The sequence below is a fragment of the Bombus vosnesenskii genome, unplaced genomic scaffold (assembly GCF_011952255.1).
Source record: "Bombus vosnesenskii isolate JDL3184/JDL3185 unplaced genomic scaffold, Bvos_JDL3184-5_v1.1 scf7180000013263, whole genome shotgun sequence".
NCBI classification, from domain to species: Eukaryota; Metazoa; Arthropoda; class Insecta; order Hymenoptera; family Apidae; genus Bombus; species Bombus vosnesenskii.
The window spans coordinates 7,892,383-7,911,673 of record NW_022882923.1 but is presented as its reverse complement, the minus strand read 5'-3'; the positions used below and the strand labels follow the sequence as shown (position 1 = coordinate 7,911,673).

The 19,291-nt window shown below is 34.4% G+C and overlaps 5 protein-coding genes across 17 annotated transcripts in view; 3 read left to right on the top strand and 2 right to left on the bottom strand.

The window, feature by feature from the left end:
- The window catches only part of LOC117233354 (facilitated trehalose transporter Tret1-like), a 34,649-nt gene extending 29,798 nt beyond the window's left edge, over positions 1-4,851 (top strand). For 3 of the 6 annotated variants that reach the window (XM_033493612.1, XM_033493594.1, XM_033493603.1), the window contains 5 exons: positions 1,269-1,344; positions 2,196-2,543; positions 2,643-2,800; positions 2,910-3,362; positions 3,774-4,851. In XM_033493612.1, the coding sequence (XP_033349503.1) occupies positions 1,288-1,344; positions 2,196-2,543; positions 2,643-2,800; positions 2,910-3,362; positions 3,774-4,377 (1,620 nt within the window). In that variant the 5' untranslated portion in view covers positions 1,269-1,287 and the 3' untranslated portion in view covers positions 4,378-4,851. Of the gene's footprint in view, positions 1-1,268; positions 1,345-1,663; positions 1,778-2,195; positions 2,544-2,642; positions 2,801-2,909; positions 3,363-3,773 lie in introns of those variants that run through there. The other 3 variants (XM_033493586.1, XM_033493568.1, XM_033493576.1) reach the window with 2 other exon arrangements.
- A 1,514-nt stretch (positions 4,852-6,365) lies between these two features.
- On the bottom strand, positions 6,366-7,565 carry LOC117233193 (NADH dehydrogenase [ubiquinone] 1 alpha subcomplex subunit 13). Its single transcript, XM_033493264.1, has 3 exons — positions 7,348-7,565; positions 6,904-7,054; positions 6,366-6,659 (listed from the first exon to the last, which is right to left on the bottom strand). The coding sequence occupies exons 1-3, from the start codon at positions 7,442-7,444 to the stop codon at positions 6,452-6,454; spliced, it is 456 nt and encodes a 151-aa protein (XP_033349155.1). The 5' UTR covers positions 7,445-7,565; the 3' UTR covers positions 6,366-6,451.
- Positions 7,566-8,011: 446 nt separating this feature from the next.
- LOC117231782 (B-cell receptor-associated protein 31-like) lies at positions 8,012-10,028 on the bottom strand. 2 transcript variants are annotated; one of them, XM_033490557.1, is made up of 3 exons: positions 10,010-10,028; positions 8,762-9,066; positions 8,012-8,675 (listed from the first exon to the last, which is right to left on the bottom strand). In XM_033490557.1, exons 2-3 carry the CDS (start codon positions 9,033-9,035, stop codon positions 8,242-8,244), a joined length of 708 nt encoding a protein of 235 aa, XP_033346448.1. In that variant the 5' UTR covers positions 9,036-9,066; positions 10,010-10,028; the 3' UTR covers positions 8,012-8,241. The 2 variants fall into 2 exon arrangements, with proteins under 2 accessions (XP_033346448.1, XP_033346438.1); XM_033490547.1 differs by lacking the exon at positions 10,010-10,028 and adding an exon at positions 9,242-9,342.
- Positions 10,029-10,814: 786 nt separating this feature from the next.
- On the top strand, positions 10,815-13,717 carry LOC117231801 (MICOS complex subunit MIC19). Of its 5 annotated transcripts, none has more exons than XM_033490617.1 (3): positions 10,815-11,126; positions 12,514-13,040; positions 13,462-13,717. In XM_033490617.1, exons 2-3 carry the CDS (start codon positions 12,632-12,634, stop codon positions 13,635-13,637), a joined length of 585 nt encoding a protein of 194 aa, XP_033346508.1. In that variant the 5' UTR covers positions 10,815-11,126; positions 12,514-12,631; the 3' UTR covers positions 13,638-13,717. The 5 variants fall into 5 exon arrangements, with proteins under 5 accessions (XP_033346508.1, XP_033346488.1, XP_033346526.1 ...); XM_033490597.1 differs by lacking the exon at positions 10,815-11,126 and adding an exon at positions 11,715-11,823; XM_033490635.1 differs by lacking the exon at positions 10,815-11,126 and adding an exon at positions 11,839-11,964.
- Positions 13,718-14,417: 700 nt separating this feature from the next.
- LOC117231789 (B-cell receptor-associated protein 31) lies at positions 14,418-16,330 on the top strand. Of its 3 annotated transcripts, none has more exons than XM_033490571.1 (3): positions 14,418-14,547; positions 15,485-15,783; positions 15,883-16,330. In XM_033490571.1, exons 2-3 carry the CDS (start codon positions 15,516-15,518, stop codon positions 16,311-16,313), a joined length of 699 nt encoding a protein of 232 aa, XP_033346462.1. In that variant the 5' UTR covers positions 14,418-14,547; positions 15,485-15,515; the 3' UTR covers positions 16,314-16,330. The 3 variants fall into 3 exon arrangements, with proteins under 3 accessions (XP_033346462.1, XP_033346467.1, XP_033346476.1); XM_033490576.1 differs by lacking the exon at positions 14,418-14,547 and adding an exon at positions 14,803-14,954; XM_033490585.1 differs by lacking the exon at positions 14,418-14,547 and adding an exon at positions 14,958-14,981.
- Positions 16,331-19,291: the final 2,961 nt, after the last annotated feature.

Below are 19,291 nucleotides of genomic sequence, written 5' to 3'. Positions count from 1 at the left end.
TTAACGGGAAGGAACAGCGTCGATGGCCACTCGTTCGTCAAAGTCGCTTGAAAAAGCATCGACGAAAGGTAGTTAGCGTGCAAACGCGATTATAAATTTTTATTGCGTCCGCGTGCACCAGCGTCGCGATTAAATCAATATAGAGGCATCGACAGGTTGGACGAAATACAACAAGTAGCATATTTATTTAAGCAGCGGTTCCAGCGTCACGATTGCCCAGTATTGTACGTTACACTTGCGAAAACATGTTCGCCAGTTGGAAGAATAAACGACCGTTTATTGTTGTTGACCGAGAATTCAGCGAGGAAGAAAAAAACAGAGAGAGAGAGAGAGAGAGAGAGAGAGAATGAGAGAAAGAAAGGTAGAAAGAAAAAGAGCTGTAAAACTGACCGGAACCGTAAAATTTTCCATTCCATCCCGTTCGATTCGATTCGATCGTGCCGCTTCCGTCGCGCAACTCGCCATCCGTCTCACGTAACATGACAGTCGTACTTGCTATCATTTTCGAGCATTATCGCGAATCTTGCACGTAGAATCGGTATCATCGCAGGTTTTCCTGTTGAACGTCAGCGATCTTTATACGTATTTGCGAATGTGCACGCGACCGGTCACAACGCGCGCTTTCTGCAAGCGTTCCGCTGTGATCGTTGGATCGCGATGTTTCAGTTTCTTGCGTGAATTATTAGGGAAAACGGGAACGAGGGAAACGAGGAAAAAAGAGCACCGCGGCATTCGCAACAACGATCTATTATCCGATAGTGGAACAAACATAAAACTCTAACTATACTCGTATACCTTACATCGATCGATAGGCAAGGATCCGATAGAGGGATCGTCCATTTGGTTAAATTTCCTCGGAAAACGGTGGTCGCGCGATTCTCCATTTCGAAGAGAGCGGTTTAATCGCGGAACGTGATAACGTGGAAATAGAGAAAAGTAGAGAAATGGCGGGAATCTGTCACGAGAAGCGATAGAGACGCGATAGAAAATCGCGCTCACCGTGACCGCGTGACCGTGAGTCACGAAACACATCGTTGCTCTAACACATCCCATATCGTTGCTCTAAGAGCGATCGCTTAGGCTTTAAACGGCTGTGATTATTCGATCGAAAAGATCGAAAAGGGCGAAGGCCCTTGCGAAACACAGTCTCGTTGAAAGCTTCCGGCTTTTACGAATTTACGTGTTTCAGATTTCCCACTTGCTTCTTTTAAGAAAGTTGCTTCCCCTCTCTCTCTCTCTCTCTCTCTCTCTTTCTCTTTCTGTTACAGATTAAATTCGTGCGACGCGATGATCACTCGAGCGAAACTGTGGTGGAAGGTGGCATGCTCTGGTCAGAAGAAAACGGTAAGGGAATTACACCTTCGTGCAACTCTGTTCGATTCGATGGTCGATGAATCATTTTCGATAATTTATCCGTAAAATATCGATAAGCAAGTGGTCTGCGCAAACGCGAATGCGGCGATCGACTCGCGATGCAACTATCGGAGGAAGTTCTCTCTCCTAAACATCTTCGTTCCGCTTTGTCTTATCGTTATCTGATGAACGCTCGATAGAATCTCGTTGGTACCGTGGCAGGTTGGAAAAGTTTCGATGACAGTCGTTAGTTGGAGAACGGTCGTTAGCGGATCCCCGGTTAATTGGCAAGGAGCGAGCAGCGACGAGAGATATCGTAGGAAGAATGACACGCGGGAGGACACGAGCGGCGAGACGGAGCGACTCGAGAGAGGCAGCGTCGAGCGGGAAAAAGCAAAAGGGCACCGGCAGGTGTTGCACGAGTGTACGCGAGTAACGAGACAATGCGGTCGAACGATCGCGATCTGTTGCGGTAATTATCGGGATTCGACGTGTCGGTGGAGAAGATGCGCGCGGGCTTGTTTCAACGAGGCCAGTCGAGCGACGTTGCACATCGTTGCGTAATCCGTGTCCGTTGGCGCTCGGGACGACCGCGAACGCAATTCGTTTCCTTGCGTTTCTTAGGTTGGATCGGGCGCGACACACGCAAGCCCGATATTGGTCGAAACGCGGAAACCGATACCGACCGATACGAGATACGAATCGATGGATAGCCGATGCCGGATCGTACCTGTACTACGGATCGTTCACCGCGCTTTTTACCGCGCCGTATTTCTGCTGCGACGAACCTTCCTGCGAACGATTTTCATAGGTGGTATTTTCAAAGGTGTCGGTACTTTTAGATATTCGCTAGCCTGGCGGCGCATTCTGGACAAATATCCGTGGGGCTTGGTCAAGGATTCAGCGCGATTTTAGTGCCGAAACTGTTGACCAGTCACTTGGCGAACGCCGATCAGACGTCTTGGATCGCTGCTCTAGGCGTCGTCTCTAATCCTTTGGGCTCGTTAATCGCCGGACTATGCGCCGAGTGGTTCGGAAGAAGATCGGCTATCGCGTTGGCCAGTTTGCCTCATGTCGCTGGATGGTTGTTGATAGCGTTGGCGAAAAACTTGCCTCTGTTATACGTGGGCAGATTCGTTAGTGGAATCGGCATGGGCATGGCAAACGGCCTATACCTTTACGTCACCGAGGTATTTCTCCCTTTGATTCGTTACGTTACGTAACATTAACAGCTTATACCGATGAAATATCACAATTAACGTATGACTACCGGTGACAAAATATTACAGGCCGCCGCACCAAACCAGAGAGCCTGGCTGGGAAGCTGTGGCCCAGTTTTAGTTTCGCTCGGTGTCCTGATGATTTACTCGTTGGGAGCGTTCACCACGTGGGAAAATGCCGCTGCCATCAGTATAGCACCTGCCATACTCTCGCTGGCGCTAACACGGTAATAATTATTTTCATTCCAATAACAACTGTTTTACTCCTTTTATTCCTATCTATTTTCTCTCTCTCTCTCTTCTTCTTCTTCTTCTTCTTCTTCTTCCACTTACCAGTATGATCCCGGAAACACCGAGTTGGCTAGTCGCTCGAGGACGAAACGAGGAAGCGAAGGAATCCTTGTTGTGGCTACGAGGCTCTGGCCTAACCACCGACAAAGAGTACGAGGAACTTTGCGACGCAAACGCGAAAAGAGAAGAGGGAAAAGAGAGTCTGTTGAAAGCTCTTCACATGCCAAGCGTGTGGAAGCCTTTCCTCGTGCTGTGCGCTTTCTTCGCGCTCCAGCAAATGTCGGGCATCTATATAATCCTCTTCTACACGGTCAGCATCCTCGAGGATATCGGTATCGATCTGAACGAGTATTCCGCCAGCGTTGGAATCGGTGTGATCAGGTTGTTCGCGTCGATAGCTGGCGCCGGTCTAGCCAACAGCTTTGGCAGAAAAGCGCTAGCCTTCGTCAGTGGCTTAGGAATGGCGATCTCTGCCGTAGGCGTTGCTCTCTCCTACAGGTTCGTATCTTTTCCGCTTGTTATTAACTCGACTTTTCTCTTCCTCTTCCTCTTCCTCTTTCTCTTCTTCTTTTCTATCGTCTCTGTAGAGCTTTGGCCAGACGAATCGTCTAGAATACGTAATTCTAGTTTAGAGGTGTAATAGGAGCCATAAAACGAGCGATTCCTCCCGTAATCTATTCTTCTTCGTTCGCGTAATAGCATATTTCATAATATTATTTATTATCGCTCAACTTTCGCGATAGATGATAATAGCCAGGCTGAAGAAGGCAAACGTTTCCCTCCTTCTAGTCCACTCTCTCTCTCTCTCTCTCTCTCTCTCTCTCTCTGTTCCTTTTTCTACGTAATCACCTTCGTTGACACGAATCCCATCCAAATTAATCAAATTAATCGATCCAATTTTCCTCTCAGGTTCAAATTGTCATCGGTGGTATCCTTGGCATGCATCGGAGGCCACGTAGGCTTCTCTATGATAGGATTTCTCACTCTGCCATGGGTCATGACCTCCGAACTCTATCCGCTAAGGTTCAGAGGATCTTTAGGAGGCATCACTACCAGTATCGTACAAATGTTAACGTTCGCAACCATCAAAATGTATCCTAATCTGCAACCGATAGTTGGAATCGAGTACTTCATGTGGACGTTCGCCGTAGCTTCTAGCTTAGGAGCCGCATTCGCCCTCACCATCCTCCCTGAGACCAGAGGTCGAAGCCTCGACGAAATAGAAAACGGATTCTCGAAGAAGCTCGCGACAGACCCGCCCGCCGATGTTCAACCAATAGCCACCATCTCTCTTCGACCTAATAATATCACGCTCGAGAAATTTGCCTCGATCCCCGAGGAGAAGCATCGCAATATCACGACAAACGCGTACGCTTTCGACAATTTCTGCATCGACTTAACCGCTGACCATATGCAAAAGAACAAAAGGCAAACTGCCAATGATTGCGAAGCGAACCATCGTCATCCCATATATAACCGTCCGACCATCTCGTCCGAGCACGTGTATTTCTAGCAGCCACCGAACCTTCCTTCTCCATCCACTCTCTCTTTCCAGCCACCCGATATCCCCCCGATAGAAATCTCTCTTCCATCTACCATCCTTGCCGTACCTATTCTTATTCTTTAAAACTACTTGGTATCTATATCTTTATGCAAACTCCTCCTTCCAGACAACGATTTCCCAGCGTTTCCCGCCACTTGCGCACAAATTACAGCCAATGGTCGATAGTTTGCGCAGTTTCCAACTAGATCCGAACCAATCGAGAGTATCGAGAAAACGACGACAAATTTCACCACCTAGATACCTTCTATCGACCGATCGTCGAGTAGAATAGTCGAAACGAGCAGCCGGCAATTCGATATACGTTCAAATATCGCCGAATCAATTCGCCGCGCTATAAGTCCACATACTTGTAAATATAATTTTCTTCCTGCAAAGTGTATATAGTTTTATTTCCTGTCAATAAATGAATTATTTTTGCAACGATAGCTTTCTTACAATTCACCACGATAATAATTGCCTGCCAATGCGAAACTCTAATTCCTTCGTTCCCTTTTCGTTCAAACTTTTCCAAACTCATCCTTCCAGCCAATCTTCCCGCCAATACACGCATGGTTACACACGTCTCCCCGGAGTACACCGGTAGCAAGAAAGCCGACGGTCTAACAAAGAAAATTACGCGATTAGTCTTTTCCACTAACGAGAATCAAAACTACCACCAGTAAGTACCAGTGAATACCTACTTTGCACGTGTGTACGCACGCTACCCTTCTCACTAACAATCATCCTACATAAAACTTGTAATAATACCAATTCGTCTACTCTTCTTCTCTTCTAGCATCTGACCAGTCAGTCGAGTGCTCTGCCATCTATCGGATCCGGCTGCAACTGCAGAAAAGTAACAGGAGTATAGAATGTGCGAGCAGCTATCTCAACTCCTGTTAGACAAGGACAGGCTATATTGTACGACAATGACAGACATACTTCTCACTCTAATTTCACGATTATTCCTTAATTACTCTTCTCCCGTACTCTACTCAAGCAATTGAAGAGGCATCCTTAGATCCTGTACTAAATTCTTTGTGCATGAAAGATCGCGAATTAACTGCTTGTAGCGAGAATTATGTGAAAATTCGCGGCGTGGGCCCTGGCTGACTAGGGAACGCCACGGATAATTATTAAAAACCAAATAATTAGCCATTAATTGAGCAATTTCCGGTCGAAATCGGCGCGAAACCGTTCTCAGGGATCCCCCCTCCTATATTCTTCGATTCTAAAAGTGCGGCATTTTGTCCCAGAAACGGAACAATTGTCGAAAATTCGATGAATTAGAAAGAAACGTATGTCTGTCCTTGTCGCACAGTGGTGCGCTCCTTGTTCAACACAGGATCTCGTCTGGGATACACCTTCTTGTACGTTCTATATTCCTGTTAGTTTCTTGCGATTTCGGTCGGATCCGATAGGTGGCAGTACCCGGTTGGTGGTAAATTCTCCACTAAAAGAGAATATGTATCTCTTATATTACTTATGTACCTCGTATATTACTGCTAGTCCGCTATGCATGCGATATCAAAGTACTTACACGATACGTGCATTTTTAGTATCCATAATTCGAGAACACGTACGAGTATAGTCAAAGATCGGATTGTCGGACAAATTTTCGTTTGAAAAAAAAAAAAAAAAAAAGGAAACTAATTAAGTGGATTAATTTGTCATCTTTTATGATCGCATCTACCGGATTAGAGCCTCAGCTCTCTTCCTACATTCCCTTTTTTTCTTTTTTTTTTTTTTTTTTTCTAAGAAATGCATGTATAAAGATTTACAACTTTTACGCGATAGATCGAAGCAATCGCCCGAATAATATTTCATTTCTCGTAAACTACCTTCGAAATTTTTATCGAAATTCTACGTAATAATTACTCCATTTCTACTATAATCGCATGATAAAGATTACGATCTTAACAGCTTTCGCTATGGTATACAAGACAAGTACACAACAATTTCCTGTATTTTTAATATGACTTTATTAATTATATTTAATATAATACAACATACTATCTTACATACGAACCTCATAATGCAAAGTTTACGTTAGCAAATGTGCGCTCTGCATTATTGGGAAATCGAAAGGATCTGCATATGTGTAACATTCACCGAAATTTGGTTCGATATATGTATCTTCTGGAACACTTTCGTATATCGGCACTCCAAAAAATGTGCCCACTTCCCAAAATGGGAAATCCTTCATTACATCAGCCTCTAATTCTCTCATTCGTTTCTGATGTTTTAAGATCCTGTGTGACAAAGAATTATTCTCGCTTTAAATGCAAAGATCTTTTAAAAATATATACGCAATACATTCATATAATTAATAAATATATATTAGAAAAATAGTATAATACATGAAACGCAAATGAGGATAATAGCAAACTATATTGCTAACGTTTATGAAATTCTACCAGCAAATAGCGTAACTTATACAAGATATCTTTTTCACGGCAAATTACGTGATATCCATTATAAGACAATTATGCTTACGCTCTATCTCTTTCTGCTAACAACATGGGCACTGTTGCTAGTTCTCGACTTTTCGTTTCGAGCATTTTTATTCGCTCGCTTACCCAATTTTTATAGTATAGTGGAAATGAGATGACATTGGTAACAATAAATATCCCCACACCCATACGACCTAAAAATTAATTATACTTTGTTCTACCATTATAATTTTATATAACACTTGCCACATGATTTGCTCTTGTAAATTAATATTTTAACTAAATTCCATTAATTTTACTTTCTCGTAATTTTACATATCGTTTTTCAGATATTTCAAATACACAAGTACTTAAAGAAACAATCGTATATTCAAATTTATTAATTTCGATTAATTTCAGTCTATCACTACTTTAAAAATCCCGAGTCAAATTCCAATAATCTATCAGATAATAAACTAATACATGTAGGTTATAGGTTAGTTTGTACCTGTTAGTAAAGTACGTAGCTTGATTCGATTGACATTGAAAGGAGCATATCCTCCCTTAGGAGGTAAATCTTGAGGTCCTGTTTTCGGCCGAGACATCCTTCTTAACTTCTCATTCACTGTATAAACAATGAATAAGTTAATAAAGACGGACAGTATAACATATACGACTTTGGTTAGAACATAGGAACAACACTAGCACTCCTGGTGAATAATCCAGAAATTATTTTTCATCCTATATATATATATATATATATATACACACACACACACAAATATATATATATATATATATATACATTTGTGTATGCACGGCTCCTTTACACGTGTATACATATATGTACATGAAATGCAGTAAACAGGTAAAACTTTCGAATTAGGCCTTTCAATTCTCATGTATTTTATATGTATTTCAGAAATTTCTATAAACATGTAATATGATTGATATTCAGTGTTCAAAAAAAGTAAAAAAAAAATGAGGAAAAGCAAAGTTAAATATAAAAAGAAAAGAATTGAGCAGTTGTATTTGGTATTTGGTATTTTATTATTTACAATTTTGATAAACTATATTGTAAAACTTTAATAAAGTATGTTGAAATAGCCAATCGTACTTAAATATTACTGCTATATGTAAAAATGGTTACTATAACAATATTTTCAATAAAATACGGTATCGAGTAAATATATTTAAGCGTTTTTATAACACATATCAATGTGTTAATTAATTATACATAGATTTCTAACGTATAATTATATATTAAATAATTTATTCTTACTTATCTTATTATCTATACAGTACATAGATATACAGGGCGACAGAACTCTATAATATGAGATATCAGTCGAAAGCAATTTTTACATAGAAGAACAGAGTATAAGAAGGAAATAAAAGGAATTTAATCACTTTTTTTATCGCTAGTTGATTGGATGCATTTGCTGTATTCGTCGTTTAACCGATCGTATTCCTTGGCAAGGGATTCAGCTTGCGACTTTATAGCTTCTTTATCTTTCTTTTCTCTCGCAAGTTGATTTTCCAATTCTTGATTTTTTATTTGTAATTCGTTAATCTGAGCTTTCCATTCCAATGTTACTTTATCATGAGCTTCGGACGAGTCATTCTGAACAGTCTCTCCGCTAATTTTTTGTTGTAACAACAAATGTTTCGCTGTTGTAGTTGCAGATTCAGCTTGACGCGTAACTGCTTCACTTCGTGCCAGTAGAACGGCTTGATTAGAGATTAAAATTACAAGACGACGTATAACGAGACTTAAGAACAGTGAAAAACCAGATATATGAAAGTTACGTTGCGCCCTGAATAGTTTCATACTACCTGTATAAAATAATAATAGAATCAGAATCAAATCCTAAATTCAAGATAGATATAATATCATATGTGATAAAAATATGAATATACACCTTGCAATCCGGCATCGACATGATGATGATCTCTCTCTACAGCTACAACTGTTGAATACTTTCGCATTTCTCTAATAGCATCTAATAAAATCACAACTAATATCGCAAGCAAAATTAAGAAATAAATTGATGCTCTATCGCTTAAACTTTTTAAAAACTGGGATTTAAAAATCTTCTGCCATCTTGTAGGCGAAATTATTGGTAACACCAATAGTAAAACTATTATGACTTCGACATACAGAAATCCAGCGATTAAAGACCACTGAAGACTCATGATTAAATATTGCTTTAATTTCTGTAAATATCTAAAAATATCACAAAACGTTTAGATGCTGCATATTCATCTTTCCAGTTGATAATTTTTATAAACACCATCAAAAATATTTTTACCGAGAGATGTTTATAGAAAATATGTCAGAATTTTATATTCATACGAACAGAAATGTTTAATAAAAATCATTTAATTAGATATGTAGGTACCTCTATAACATACGAGATATTATAATACTGAAATCTTTATGAGTAAAAATAAAATTACTGCCTTTTCTTATTACAATCCAATAGTTTTCGATGCATAGAATCTGAAAATGCAAATCTTAATTTCAACAATCCAGCGATTCAAAAGTTGTACGTATGTAAAGTCAAGCGTTTTTAACGTATTTAGCAGCTTATTTTAATGCCATGCTACTTCTATCTATCACCTGATTGACACGCACAAATGAGCATTTATTCTCCTTCGTTTTTTTTTCGCTGGGTACCTTCGCCGGCTGTAATTAAAGTATTGACACGTATTGTAGATAAACCTTACACATAAATTAACACATTAACGTAGGCGGCTAGAATCTTGTGACTAACTCCAACCTAATTCAGTACTCACTTACAAATTCCATGCTCTAATTTTTACTGTTTTAGGGGCATATACCTCAACGAAAATATTTGACTTTTCCCGTCTAATTGGTCGCCGCTCACGTGTATCTGTTATAGCCAGCGACTCCAATCACTGAACGAATCGTGGATAGAAAAGCCAACATGACTGGTCAAAAAGTAAGCTGTCAAAAATACGCTAAGAACGCTCAACTTTACGTACTCGTAACATTTACACTGCTAGATTCCTAAAGTTAAGACTTACATTTTTGGATTCTATCCATTTAAAGCTATTGTACTGAAAAATGACAATAATTTTGTTCCCATTAAATCAAAGTTCCGCCCATATCGTTATCTTAATAAAATATTAATTCTTATCCTTACCTTCTATTTATTTCTTTTTTTCTTTCTTTTTTCCCTTTTTTTTTCTTTTTTCCTTTTCTTTTCCTTCGCAACTGTAACAAAAATTATTATCGTATAATAACATCTTTAAACATCTTTATGTATAATAATGACAAAAATTACAATTAACAACAGTGTAACCAAAGTTAAAAATAAAAAAATAGTCAACAACACATGTCATTTGTTTAAACTATTTCTATATTTTTAAACATATTACATACATTCTAACCAATATTTATATATATTTATTTATAGTAAGCGTTTAAAAACTATTATTTTAATACATTTAAAACAAACTGACCTGTTAATCATGTTCACATAAACACTTACTAGGGAAAATCGTTTTAAGATTAGTTTGTGAAAAATCAATATGGAAGACAACAAAGTCCTCTTTTTTTCGAAATAGATAAAGGATCAGTAGACTGTTTCTACCTCTGCCACTGCCTCTGCCTCTGTCTCTGTTTCAGATATTTATAGCATTTCGCGCAGAATGTAAATCTTCTTGTTTTCCATGTTGATTTTTCACGACTCAATTTTCTTCTATACTTTTGGCAGGGAGGAAATATTCTACTACATATTTCTGTAACTGCGTATTTATGTATCCTGACTTATCATCAGATTTGTCAATATTTAGCTAATAATTCATATATATTAATATATTTTTTAATGTATCGTAATACAACGATATATTTCTATAGATTCAGATTATTTTATTATCTGATATATATTATCATTCCATTATATGATATTATAGATTCCGTTAAAAATATATGGTCATATCTATATTTGTATACATGTGACGTATATTTGGCAATTAAAAACTCATATTCTTAATATAAACATTCCACAAATTACAGGTACAATGGCCTTGACGGGCTAGGTGTCCGGGTTAAAAACTAAGGCTATTACCGTCACGAATATACATGTTAAAAACAGTATAAAAGATCTTATATCACGTGCATTCAAACATTTAAATACAATGCTCAATGCATGAGAATTCTGAGGGGTAGAGACGAGGAAGAGTGAAGAAATAATGTTTCAAAAATTAACGGTTATTGTTAGGAAATATTGATATTACCTTTTTAGTATGAAATTAAAGGTTAGTATTCTTGTGCCAAGATAAGGAATCAATCAGATAAATCTTATTAGAAAGAAATTATGTTTGTATGCTTTATTACCGTTACCTGTTGTTACTTTTAACAGAAAGCTCTCTGCTAACAATCGCGAAATTTGTAGGTTATATATTTATTCCCGAATTTTAATTTATATATTTGAATGAAATAAAACTAAAATTATATTATAGAGATTTTAAGAAAATGCAAGGTAATTTTTAATTTCTGCTTCCTGATATTACTATAAGTTACTTAATGCACAGGCGACTCCTGTGGATACAAGAATGTATTTATAGAATATCTTACCCTTTACCTTTCTTTTTTCCTCTTTTCCTTTATAATGATTCTATATGATTCTCTATGATCTCTATAATTATTTTTATAACAAATGATTATATTTTTGTGAATATACATTTATGAAAACACTTAAACATATGTATATTTTGAAAAGAATCGCCTTCTTACCTATAATTTAAGTAAATACTTATGTTACAAAGCGAAATTCGAATTTGCGTGAGAATTGTGAACTTACCCTTACGATAAAATTTTGTATTGTATGTATATGTATACCTACCTATATATATGTATGCATGTATGTATATACAATGTGTGTAGGTTACATGTTACATATTTTTTTCCTGATCAACGTATATTTAAACATATTACTGTAATAACAATAGAACGGTACCGTATCTTTGATGTACATCTAAATCCAATTGTCTTTATCATATGCATATAAATAATTACAGTGGTTGTGTAAATGTTATGTCTTATTCATGATAAATAAAACATTAATTTTAATCGATACAGTGTTCCCAGATTTTGGTATAGTTGTAATCTTATTAATAGATAATAATAGTTTTGCAAGCAGTTGCTATATTATCGATTGCAGTAATCAAATTAAAGTATGTAAAAAATAAAGGATACGTACACATTTGCTGTCATACGTGCATTGACATTACTCGCAAATCTGTTAATATTCAGTTAGTAAAACAAAAAAAGGACATAAAAATTCTTACATACGTATGTGTGCGATTTGATTAACAAAAAAAATATTAACAAAAAAAAAAAAAAAAGGAATTACAAGAAGAATGTAGTGAAAAATGTATTTTCCTTTTTCATAAAATATTATTTTGGTATAACAGAACTTTTGACATTTAACAATAAGAAACGTAATATTGAAATTGTGATCAAGAGATCAATTGCTTTCAATTTTATTAGTTTGCTTGCTTTATTAAATGCTAGTACAGATCATACTACAGATGTATAATATTAGTATGATACTTGTATTTGCATAAAAAATCCATTGTATTAATATGCTTAAAAAGTGTTAAAAAGAATTATTTATTTATATTAATCTTGCATGTGTTTCAGGTAACCAGTCTTACAGTTTATTTAATTATTGGTGACAAAACATTTCTACTGACAGAGGTAATAAGATTTGCAAGTAATTTGTTGTGAGTTTATCAAAAAACAAATTTAAACAGACAATATGGGTTCTGGACAAAGTACTCGTAAACTTACTATCAATAACGAAGAAATAGGTGTAATAGAAATATCAGAATCCGTTGTGGAGCGTTTAACTCAAAAAGTGCCTGAAACAAATATTAACGTGGCAAGTGAAGTAAGACCTACTACTTTAGCGGAGCCGTCTTCTAAAAGAACTGTTTCTCAACAATTACCTCAAAGTGGTGATATACCAGCGAATGTTGGATATCCCACATATCATCCACAATTAACTTTAACCGCTCTTCAAATACAGCAACAGAATGAACAAGAATTTCGTAAACAGGATAATTATTGGCAACAACGTTTGCAGAAATTGGAACAGAAACATTCAGAAATTAATGAAATCATTAACGCAGAATATAAAAAAGCAGCGGAACAATTATATATTGATGGTATATATAAATTTGCCACTTTCTTTTGTAAAATACGAATACTCTGTATGGTATTCATAATTAAATTAGTCTTATATTAACCACTCTTTATATTTTGTTTGTTAACATTCGTTAATAATTATTAATAATTGTACGCATGATCATCCTTTTTTAAACTTTCATAAGATTTATATATTTAAAATATTTATTGCTTTGTACAATTTCTACACATATACTCATACATGCACACCGCGTGTATACATTTTTAAGTTAAATATATATATATATTATACAAACAAATTAAGTTAAATACATATATATTATATATATATATATATTATACAGGTACAGATATAAGTAGCATTCTTTAAACACTATATATTGTTTATAAATTGTTTATACTGCAAATTGATAATTTACCTTTTATTATCTCTTTTTGTAGGTAAGAAAGGGGTAAATATTCATGATACTGTCCAACCATGCAAAAATTGTTCTGAGAAAGTGTTCAAATGTTACCAGGACCATCCTAAAGAAATTCTGAAGTGTTCTACCTTAGTCGAAGAGTTTTCTAATTGCGTAGATCAGCGTCGTGCTCGTGTGATTGCAGCACGTTGTTAATATATCTTAATATTGAATTATTAGTAGCCAAACGTAATGTTATTTAATAAAAAAATTTCAAAAAATAAATTATCTGAAAATAAATTATGTAATATATATATATATATATATTCAGACTTTGTACACTTATTTTTATAATACTAATAACAATAAGTAATATTCCTATTATGAAATATCACATTTAAATAATATAAAAATACAACCAATGAAAACAAGTTTGATTAAAAACAAGAAAAGGAAATGGCAGTTAGAAATAGAATACTAAATATACATATGTAATCCCGAGAATCACATTGATGTGTTACGTATATGTCTCATATGATTCGAAATGATTAGAAAAAAATTATTTGTTAAGTGATAATTATCATTATTGTAATTTTGTATCAATACTCTTTATTTATTAGGCTAAAATTTGAATAATAGATGTAATAGAAGCAAGTTTTTTTTGAATAGAACCATTCATCTTTATTGTTTATGTTTTTCGCGTTTCTGTCTTTATACTCTTCTAATTAATTTCTATTAAAAAGCGAGAAAATCAAAGACACGTATATACATAGTCATATCATTATAATTACGTCTTTCGTCCTATCATTTCGTCTGGCTAAAATTTCTTCATATCTAAACTCATTTCCATAAATCTTTTCTAGTAGATGACTTACTTTTAATTCTCATAGCCTAATTTCGCCCCTGAAATACAATAACTTCCTGCCCAAACATCTTTTTTGTACCGTTACAAATAAGAGAGTAATCAAGGGTGGCAGAGTTAGGTGGAACGGCTTGTATAAATTTATGATTATCTTTTAATTTACTTTGAAAACTGTATTCACAATACATACATATGCATACTTCGCACTTTGTACCATTTATTTTTATACTATACGTGGAGATATCAGTTACTTGTTACATACTGGTATGTATTTTTAGTGACTAATGTTTTGAATAAAATCATATAGCTTTTAGTTTAATTAATTAATTGATTAATTATGACGAAATAGTCAAATACTGGCCAATTTTGTATATTTAGCGCATTACAATTAGTGCAAAATAAGCAACTTTTGCCAATTAATAATATAAACATCAAGATTGCTAGTATCACTTGCCAATTGGAAACGTTTTAGTAAGAAATTAAGTAAAGTAAAATAAGGTAAAGATGAATCATTTTACTTGTTACGGATCTAAATACGATATATAATATATTGCTTTATTATTCAATATCGAAATACTTTTGACTTCGTGCAAATATATTGCTAAGTTTGAAATATTGGCAATCCTGATGATGAATGAATCATCATATAGTTGATAGCAGTTAACTAACAGGTTAGTTTAGATTTTAAAGGTATTAAGGTGACTGTTTTTATATTATTTACGTCGTCTGTAATATATTTAATACGCATTCTAAGGACATAAAAAATATTTTAAATAGATAATATGTATTTATTTCTTCTTGGTACTTGATACAATTTAAAACTTAATTTTATAATTTCTATTTTGCATAATGTCCGATGATAAACATTTGCAGTTATATGTACAGATAGAATTTGATCGATGTCAATCAATTAAAGTTTCATTTCAGTTAATCAAATTTCTAGATCATAAATAACTAATCTAATAATTTTTATCTAATTCTTATTACATGTTAGTACGAGTCCAATATTATTATATATTTTCTAGTTTGTTTATGTTTCTATAATTAATTACATTTATTCAAATTGTTAATGCAGACGATGAACAGTTAGTTTGAATTTAATACTTTATTGCTATTAATTTCAGTAAGTTGTTCTTGTATGTATGTATGTAATTATTATTATTATTATTGACAATAATAATTTTTCTATATGATATTTCAGATGTGTAAATCCGTTACAATAACAAATAAACATGAGCCTGCACTGGACTTTAATTGCTGGATTTCTTTATTTTGAAATTGTAGTAGTTTTATTATTAGTATTACCAATTATTTCACCTAAAAGATGGCAGAAGCTTTTTAAATCTAAATTTCTAAAAAGTTTAAGTAGTCAAGCATCAGTTTACTTCTTATTTTTACTTGGAATATTGGTTTTGTTTCTATTGGACGCTATTAGAGAAATGCGAAAATATTCTACAGTTACCGAACATAAAGAATATCATTTGAATGCTGAAATGCAAGGTGTGTGTGTGTATATATATATATATATTTCTAGTGGTATATTTATGGTATTTTATCTATTTGGGGAACTAATTTCTATTCCATTATTACTTTACGTAGGCAATATGAGATTATTCAGAGCGGAACGAAACTTTTACATAGCTGGTTTCGCACTGTTTTTAAGTCTTGTTATACATCGACTTGTGATTTTAATCTCTACTCAAGCCACTCTGTTGGCACAAAATGAAGCAGCTATGCGTCAGGCTGAATCTGCTACTACAACAGCGAAACATTTATTGTCGCAAAAAACAATCGGGGAGATTGCACAAAATGACTCAAACGAAGCTCACGACGAAGAAATAACAGAATGGAAGAATCAAGTTAAGGAGCTGCAAACGAAAAATCAAGAATTGGAACATCAGCTCACAAAAGAAAAGAAAGATAAAGAAGCAATAAAATCACAAGCTGAATCTCTTACCAAGGAGTATGACCGCTTAAACGACGAACATAGCAAATGCCTTTGTTCAAGCGGTAATAAGAAAAGTGATTAAACGATGGTTTTGTTACATCCTTTGTCCTTTTTAAGTTTTTCTTCTCCGTTATTTAATATTTGCATCAAATTTTGTTATAATTATACGTATTTTACATTATATACATATATTCTATATTATATGATATATATGTATATGTATATATATTAGTATATGATAATTATATATATGTATATGTATATATTATACATTAATTTGTGTATTGTATAGCATTGTATGGAGGATAAATGATGAAAGTATAAAGTATTTAAAATAAGTAATTCAATGTTACAAAATAACCGTCGTCCAGCGTATATTGGGTTATTCTTATAGTCCTCGCGAAAGGTTCGTGAAGAAAAATATATACCAATCATAATAAAACATAAAGTTAAGATCAATAAGATCTATTTTTACTTATTTCCTTTTTAATTATCTTTTGTATTTTACATCTGGATCCTATTAAATACAATCTGTTTCTCATGATAATGTGCAAAATACACATGTCATAATACATATGTACATATGTAGAGTTATAAAAAGCAGTATAACACGTTGTGTAAAACTAACTATATGTAACAGTTTAACCTCTAAACAATCGTCATTGTATGTCTAACAATCAAGAAAATAATGTAAAGAAACGATTCTCAAAAACGTACGCATACGTGTATTATTAGTTATAAGTTAACGTGTTATCCGTATTTACGAAATTAGATCTAGGTGTAACCACGTCGGAAAATCGAACTGTTATTTCAGTTATTGCCATATTTTCAGTGAAGAATTGAGTTAAAGTTTCAACACTTGCTCGAGGCTGACGATCAAATGGATGTTATACCATAGCATATGCATTTGGAGACTTCCTATCCATCGGTCCACGGTAACACGCCAGCATCTTTGCAACCAGTTGATTCGTTCTATTCAACCTACATATATGTACATGTAATGCAAACAACTATAGGTGTAATCGATTAATTTTATTTTCTGTTTTCAATAACAGAAATTGACCAGTATGTATCAACCATGAAGAAAGATATTGTTTATTTGCGACGACATGTCGTATGTACGAGTATATATTTAAGTATCATCGAAAATAGTAAATTGCTATTTTACTTTTAAACGATTTATAGCGACTAATCCGAGTGTGTGAACGATGCAATCGTAAAATGCACTATTAACAAAGTAAAATACCATAATAACATTACTATACTAATAGAATTAATAAAAAGTTTTCAAAAGCATGTATCCATCTAATAAACAAATCTAATGTAATAGACAAAGGAAATCTTTAATTGAGACCAGTAAATTAGAATTGTAAGCATATATATATATATATATATATATATATATATATATATATATAAGTATATAGGAATCATGTATGAAAAATCAATGTAATTTAAGTGAGTGAATCTGGCGAGTATCGAACCACGCGGAATGAAATCAAGTCTGCGCCGCTCCTTCTCCTTTTTCCACTGTTTTATCACTTGTTGTTAGACCGCGCAAGTACACGTTGTTATAATATTTAGCAGGTGAAACGAATCTCCATGATATTTACCAAACATCATCGATCCGGATAGGGGACGGACGAAGCAATTATCTCCTATTAGGAGACAAAAATGTTAGCCGCCATAAAATATCTCCAAGTACATCGAATCCATCTTTCACGGTTAATAAGACTCTTTCGCCTCTTGTATCGATTCGATTGATAGATGCGGTCACATCATCTTTTCGAATCCTGAATGTCGAAATTTAGATCATCTGCTGGTCGATCGGTAAATTGGTTCGGATGGTTGATCAAATAGATACAAGATCCAAGATACCGGGCTTATCGCTCGCTATTTCACCCGAAAACTTTTCAAGTTATAAGCATACAGAACTAGCAGGATACTATGATCTCTTCGAAATCACAAGGCCCGCCGCAAAAAGGCTATAATTATATATATAAGCTATGATTGAGATTAAAATGTAGATACATTGTACATACGTAACCATATTTATTTTTTTTCGGCATTTTTGTTCTCCCGTTTTCAAGGGTAAAGAATAACGATCGTCGTTAACTAAATCAAAAATATTTATTTTGCACTTCATTGAAAATATGTACATGTATATTTTAAGATTTCCAATTAGAAAATTTTATTTAAAAGTTTTGAGAGCGCATGTTATATATGTACACCTAATTTATAATTCCGCATTGATAAGACTTCTACCTTTAGGGTAAGTAAGGAAGGTAGAAAATAAAGATGAAAAGAAAAGATTGCAAGTGAACATGAAAAAGAAGAGCGAATGATGTGCGAGGGGTGTCGGGATAAAAAGAAACGAATGGAAATAAGGAAAGGATATTTTGCAGTATTTTTCCTTGAAATATTCCTCTCTCGTGCATGAGAACAACGTATCTTCTTAATAATCTTTGGAATGTAGAAAGTATTTAAACTGGTATTTTCATAAATACCACATACGAAAATACGTATATGTATTCACTTTTTCTTTCTCGTCGAAAATTAATTGTAAGTTTACAATAATCCGTTTTGATCAAATATATGCATTTATAAAAAAAAATTCAGAGAATATTGACGGGAGTACGATTGCGACTGATGAAATTCTCAATCGAAGTTCGCTGGTTCGTTTAAAGTTTTAAATGCTTCGTTGTTCAGTTTCGTCTGTCTGTTTTCGTTGTTTCTATTATAGATACGAGATTTTTAAGCTTCCCCGTCCATTCGAAATTACCTAGTCGAATATAAGAGATTTTGTTATAACCGAGATCGAGGTGCAATGGCCTTTGGCATCTGTTTCGCAAATCACCGTATGTAACGATAGAAAATAAGTGAACGAATAAGTGAAACTAAACGAAAATTCAATTGGTACATATAAATTATGGCTTACAAAACAGTTTATAAAACGGGATTAATCGGAGTTACATCAGGACTATATACATACATACATACATACATACATACACGAAATCTCTTATAGAAGCGACAGTGTCTAAAGGGTATTTATTATTT

What these genes read in the sequence shown, in the direction of transcription:
- LOC117231789 (XM_033490571.1), top strand. Translation starts at nt 15,516, where the DNA reads ATGAGCCTGCACTGGACTTTAATTGCTGGATTTCTTTATTTTGAAATT. An exon ending in TTTGAATGCTGAAATGCAAG is followed by an intron (nt 15,784 to 15,882) that starts GTGTGTGTGTGT and finishes TACTTTACGTAG; the next exon opens with GCAATATGAGATTATTCAGA.
- LOC117231801 (XM_033490617.1), top strand. Translation starts at nt 12,632, where the DNA reads ATGGGTTCTGGACAAAGTACTCGTAAACTTACTATCAATAACGAAGAA. An exon ending in GGAACAATTATATATTGATG is followed by an intron (nt 13,041 to 13,461) that starts GTATATATAAAT and finishes CTCTTTTTGTAG; the next exon opens with GTAAGAAAGGGGTAAATATT.
- LOC117231782 (XM_033490557.1), bottom strand. Translation starts at nt 9,035, where the DNA reads ATGAGTCTTCAGTGGTCTTTAATCGCTGGATTTCTGTATGTCGAAGTC. An exon ending in TGTCGATGCCGGATTGCAAG is followed by an intron (nt 8,676 to 8,761) that starts GTGTATATTCAT and finishes TATTTTATACAG; the next exon opens with GTAGTATGAAACTATTCAGG.
- LOC117233193 (XM_033493264.1), bottom strand. Translation starts at nt 7,444, where the DNA reads ATGTCTCGGCCGAAAACAGGACCTCAAGATTTACCTCCTAAGGGAGGA. An exon ending in GCTACGTACTTTACTAACAG is followed by an intron (nt 7,055 to 7,347) that starts GTACAAACTAAC and finishes ATTAATTTTTAG; the next exon opens with GTCGTATGGGTGTGGGGATA. An exon ending in TTAGCAGAAAGAGATAGAGC is followed by an intron (nt 6,660 to 6,903) that starts GTAAGCATAATT and finishes TTTGTCACACAG; the next exon opens with GATCTTAAAACATCAGAAAC.